Source organism: Ambystoma mexicanum, chromosome 2q (genome assembly GCF_040938575.1).
Source record: "Ambystoma mexicanum isolate Mex_15411 chromosome 2q, UKY_AmexF1_1, whole genome shotgun sequence".
Classification (NCBI taxonomy): Eukaryota; Metazoa; Chordata; class Amphibia; order Caudata; family Ambystomatidae; genus Ambystoma; species Ambystoma mexicanum.
In genome coordinates, this window is record NC_090924.1 from 767596823 (window position 1) to 767602822 (window position 6000).

At 48.9% G+C, this 6000-nt stretch overlaps 1 protein-coding gene across 5 annotated transcripts in view; it reads right to left on the minus strand.

The window, feature by feature from the left end:
- DIP2C (disco interacting protein 2 homolog C) overlaps window positions 1-5705 on the minus strand; it is a 2321522-nt gene extending 2315817 nt beyond the window's left edge. For all 5 annotated transcript variants that reach the window (XM_069647998.1, XM_069647999.1, XM_069647996.1 and 2 more), the window contains exon 1: window positions 5295-5705. In XM_069647998.1, coding sequence (XP_069504099.1) covers window positions 5295-5391 — 97 coding nt within the window. In that variant the 5' untranslated portion in view covers window positions 5392-5705. The remainder of the gene's footprint in view (window positions 1-5294) is intronic.
- Between the last annotated feature and the right edge of the window lie 295 nt (window positions 5706-6000).

A 6000-nucleotide genomic window follows, 5' to 3' on the forward strand; every position in this document is an offset into this window, starting at 1 on the left:
AAGGATTAAATTCAAAACCCTCTGCATTGTCCGCAAGGCTTTCTGGGGCCTGGGTCCAAAATACCTTCAACTATCCCTCCATAAATACCTCCCCTCTTGAGCTCTTCGCTCCTCTACCTCCAACTCCCTCAGGGTCAGTCGTTTTTCAAAGAAACCAGCTGGGGGTAGATCTGTCTATGGCTGGGGCCTCCCTCCCACTCTGAAACTTGAGGTGAACCATCTCCGGTTCTGGAAGCACCTCAAGACCTTCCTCTTTGCTTCTGCCTTTGCCCCCCACCTCTCCCCCACTGATCTGTTTCTCTCTCTGCACTGTGTACTTGGCCACCCTCTGTCCTCCGGGCCCAGGCACCCGCTCATCCTGCCACCCTGCTGCACTGGTGTCTGTATCTGTACCCGTACAGTCCCCCACCCCCTTTCTTTTCTTTCTGCACTTATCAGACATACCCTGTCTGCTGCCTTAAACACAGCACTTGCCGGCTGCACTACCACCGTTTATTGCCTTTATTATTTATATCTATTTATTATTAATCTGCTTCTCCTCTGCTCCGCACTTTCCACTTCTCCCCCCTTCCATGCACTTTTCCCCCCTTTCCCCTTCCAATGCACTTGCACGTTCTCAATGTCACTGGGCATAGTAAGATCGCTGTTTTGTTCTCCCCTGTTACCCTCCCTTGTCACGCTCTGAAACACTTGTGTACGAGCACAATATAAATAAAATATCATATCATATATCATATGTTCTGAGATGCAGAGAATCTGCCAATATGGCTCCCGGTGAAATATATTCTGAACTTGCCTACCCTCTCCTTCTGTGGCCGAGGTCTAACAGCCTAAAATGATGGCAGAGTTGACCTACTTTGCCCCTTGAACACCAGTCCCGTTGGTATACACTGTACTTACAGTCTGTTGGCATATGTAGCATGATATCCCCAGACTCTACACAGGCTAGAGAGTCAAGCGAGGCTTGGCTGAACAGCCCCTATACACAAGTTATTTTGGTACAGTCAGCTCCCGATATTTTATGGCCTTGGTTCAGGTTCCCTCATCCACGTGGGTCACGATCCAGTTGGGGGTCAACAGAAGACTGGTGACATCTCCGAGCGGAGCCAGATCTATAATAACTCATGACCTGCATACTGCTGGAAAGAAACAGTGGAGAAGAAGGACATTCCTGTGCTCAGACACCACAAAACTCTGGCTAGTTTGTGTCACGAAACTAGTCAGGCAATAAATGCTCGTATATACTTATATATAACTGATGTGTAAAAGGAGGGCTTCCCCTTTACATATTGGTTCTATTTTGAAAATCTATGCTTGAGGTCTGCCCATGATGAAGACGGAGATGGCCTGCTCTGCATGATACACTACTTTTCGTACTGAATGCTTGAGGCTTTACATAGATGCTGTCTGGTCTGCTCCCATTTACAACAGAATCTTTGTTACAGTGTGCGCTCCAGATCGAACTGCCCATGATCTAGGTCCCTTTGCAGTCTGTGTTCAAGGTCCAATTACTCTTAATCTAAGAATAAGGTGCCTGTTCAGACTCCAATAAACTACACTTGCCCCAGTAAAGTGAATGCTTTGCTTAAAGCCACAGACTAGCAGCCCCACCCCTGTACACCAGAGTTACAATGGTACAGTCTTTGCTTGAGGATAACCATAACCTTGTACACAATGATAAACAGATGTAGGGATACCCATAAGAGCCGTCACATAACATATAGGTCTGACATATTTATAACAAATTATATTATTACATGTAGTAAGATCAACTATGAAGTGCCCTTTTCTCATAGTATCTTAGAATCCACTTACATCGAAATATGCTAAATCAAGACTCCTTAGTCTTCACTTTTCACTAGTTTAAAGTAATTTATTATAGAGTATGCAGTGACTGCAAATTGACGTGAAAATTGCCAGCACGTGTTTCGACATTGTGGGCCTCATTCCGACCCGGGCGCAAAGGGATACCGGGCACCGGTAAGGACACTGGTGCCAGAATCCCTTTGCACCCTATTCTGGAGGTCCCCCAACGGGACCCGTAAGGTACGTTTGGTCAGACCAAACGTACTTTACGGTTCCCGTTAGGGGAAAAAGGCGCAAATAACAGCCTTGCCTTGCGCCAGGCCGTTATTTGCGCCCTCCCCATTCCCATTGAGCCCTATGGGGGCTCAAATGGGAATGAGGAATGGTTTGGTAAATGGGGACTTACTGGTCCCTCCAAGGTTGGAATGGACCGGTAAGTCCCCATCTCACCAAACCGGAGTCGGACCCGGGTTTTGGGGGCAGCCATGGTGCAAATAGCGCCATGGCTACCTCCAAACTCGGAATGAGGTCCTAAGTCTTTATCAAAGCATATACTCTGATCCATTCCCATTATCAACAGTATGCACAATATTGTTCGTTACAGTGATTTATACCAGAACACTGTACATTCCTTGGTATGGAAGATTTGGGGATTCTGTGTGATGTATGGGTGTTGTCTGTTGCGTGGTCCTTATGTTGGATCCCAATGTACAATCCTTAATTCTTAAAATTCCACATTTAGTCAGGATGTGTTATATCCCCAGCGTGTATTGTGGCGTGCACGCCAAATGTGTCAGACCTATACGTTATCTGATAGCCCTTATGGGTATACCTACATCTGTTTATCATTAGCTCAAAGTGGACACAAGGTAGAGTGCCCCAGTAAACCCATGCAGCAATCACACCACATCGTTAAATAAAAAGAAGTACAAAAATCAAAATACTTAAGTCTATGGAATTCTCCTTAGGCACAGAAAATAAGAGGTTCTACTAATTTCTCATTACCTATCAGCTTGTGCACAACAACGTTACGGTCTATGGTTAAGGTCTGTAAGTCTATGAGGTAGGCAGAGATCATCTACTCTGGCTGCCCCGTGCATCCCCCGCCCCCAACATCTCAAGCCTTCTTGGTACAGTCTATGCTTGCCAGTCCACGAACAAAATCTTTATTTATTTGAATTTGTAAACCGTGCTACAGCCCATGGGCTTTGAAGCGCTGTTGCAAGAAGAGGTCTTAGTTACAGGAATTAGGATTAGCTCACCATTACAGGGAGCGAAGGCCTAGTTTAGTAAAGTAATGCATATACATAAATGTTTGTGGCAATATTTTTATTTATTTGAATGTGTAAAGCGTGCTACAGCCCATGCTTTAAGTGCCTGTTTTGTTTTGATCCGTTCTGCACACTGCATCCTTCTTCATACATACTGTGCCCGAGGCATAAATGAGGATAATTGAAGACAGTGGGTGGCCCTGCATGCCACCTTGACGTAGGTCCTGCAAAAACTATGGAGGCAGAGGTTATAGGTTTTGCCCAGTACACCACAGTCCTCTTGGTACAGTTTTTGCAAGACCTCTCCGAGCCCTCGAAATATGTAATGATTAGCTATACTGCAGAACTGCAACCCTCAGACAAAAATTCCTTTTGGTACAACCTGATTGAGGCTAGACAGCTAGTCGGTGAATGAAAGTAGAGGCTGCCGCCGCCGCCGCCGCCTCTCATCCTCCACCTCTCCCTCAAAGTGTTAAAGGGAAGAAGACAATGTCAACAGCATAACTCCTCCCCCTCCCGCCGCCGCTGCTGAGGAAATTGGCAGGAGTGGATTGTAACTTCTGGCTGCCAGCCTTCGGAAAACCGTTACAAAAAATATGAAGTTGAATTGCACTGAAGCTTTAACGTCAGAAGAGGGGGTGGGGGCTTCGGGTTTTGTTTAGCTAAAAGCTTTCTCTTGGGGCTCGTGGATTTGGGCGGTTAATCGTGGATGAAATCGGGCGGTTTCTCGCAATAGAAAATAGTGCACGCCACAAATAGCTGGAAAACCGCCCGGGTGGATTTCCAAATTCACCATCCAAATGATACCCACTACCGCTGCCTAAGCTAAAGTCACGTGACCGGTCCTGTCATACGGCACCTGCTCTTTCCGATAAGACATCTCAAAAGCGGATAACAATCAAATCCAGAACATTAAGCACAGATTAAAAAAGCATTATAAAACAGCTGGGAAACTAATAAAACACCACCATTGACCTAACACTAGCTCAAGATGCACGTCCTAAAAAAAAGAAAAAAAGAAGAAAAAAAAAACACGGATATATTTCCACTTCAAACTCAGCAACCGGGAAAAGCCTGCGGTGGCCTTTATGGGCATACTGTTCTGTCCTGGGGGACGGGGAATGGATGCAAGTGGAAACCATTGCTTTTATATATATGCACAACTCCCACAGGAAGCAGACACACGGAGGGGCATGTCGATGTGGACAAAACAGTGCATGGAATACGGCTAGCATGTCAGAAACGATGTATAAGCGCAGCCCGCGCTAGACACACACGCAGGGAAGGGAAGGCGGCAGAAGGGCCCTGCCACCAGTGTGCACAGAAAGTGAGGGAGAGTGGCAGACATAACCTTATCGTATAATGCATGCACACCTCGTACCAGGGGGAAGAAATACCCCGTACAGGGACTGAAAAGGAGGAGGGGCAAAAACAACCCCTTGCCCTGGCATACACAGCCAAAGTCAGACGTGTCAGACGATTGAGCATTCACTCCTTCTCCCATCACCTAAAGGGCGACACACAGAAATCACATAGTCCCACTCCCTCTATACACACACACAGTGCACGTAATAACCAGTACCAAAGACAGTGCATAGGGGAGGGTGCGGACAACCTACACGGCCAGTACCAAGGGTAAAACGGCAGCAGCACCGTTTTCATCAAGCCATGGTTTGTATAGACAATACAAAGAGGGTGAGGAAAATGCAGAAGATAATGCACACCTTAAGCAGTGAGTGCACAACCACCAAATATACTGTAACGAATGGGAAAATATGAACCCCTGGAGAAGTTCTTGAGTAGTGTATACTATAAACATGCACTGCATCTTACTGCAAGGGAGGGGTTATTGGTCCTCCCCAGTGCCTGAAGAACCATGCACTCCATCCACCGTAAGGATAGAGAGGGTTGGGCCGACGCACAATTCCGCCAGACAGTGCACAATGAGTGCCAATAGAGAAGCACTGTATTTCTTGCTGGGAGGAAGCTAAGAAATCTGTGCTCACTGCAGAGCTCCATATCCAGGGCACGCTTGGGGGACACACGCGAGGCCCACCGTGGAGGGGGTGGGTTCTCTTCCTAGGCCCTCGGGCTCCAAGGACCTGTCAGTTGGAGCTGGCAGCTGCTCCCTCCCTCCCTCCCTCCCTCACTCACTCACTCCCACCCGCCCCGTCTTTACAGTGAATGGATGGATAATGGGCTGGCAGGGGCCCTTACCTTCGGACAGCTCTAGCTCCAGCTCGGCCAAACGGGCCCTGACCTCCAGCGGCAGGGAGACGGCGGCGCCCGTGCTATCCAGGCTGCGGTCCGCCATGCCTGCTCCCCGGTCTCCGGCGGGGGCCTCGGCGCCTCGTCTTTGTTCGGCGGCCGCTCAGCTCTGCATGGGCGGGGAGCAGGGATGCACTGATTTCCCGTCCGCCTCTCTCCCCGCCGCCCCTGGGGTTCTGCTCACTCCAGCCCCGCCATGGCAGCGCCCCCTCCGGGTCCGTACCTCCGCCGGGCCCGGTTTCGATCCCACCTCACCGGCGTCTTGCCCTGCTTGAGCTGCGCTGCTCTGCGGCTCCGGCTGCGGGGCTCCAATCGCACGATTCCAGTCACTGGCAGCGGCTGCTGCTGTCTGTGTGAGAGGCGCACGTGACCCCGCCGTTCAGCGCCACCTAGAGGGTGCAAGAGGCCTGCGCGGGGCAGGAGGAGGAGGGGGCTCTGGCCAGGGTCTTTTCGGGGTCTGAATGATGCTACGTTCTTTACTCACTGCCATCGAATAAATCACAACAGTGTACCCTAGTTCGCACGTTTACAGGCCCTTGTGTACAGAAAAAGCACTCTGGCCCATTATTGTTCATTTTCCACGCAGTTCTATTTATCTTTTATTTAGGATTTCTCCATCAAAATCCTTATTATAATTACTAAACGGAATTCGTCG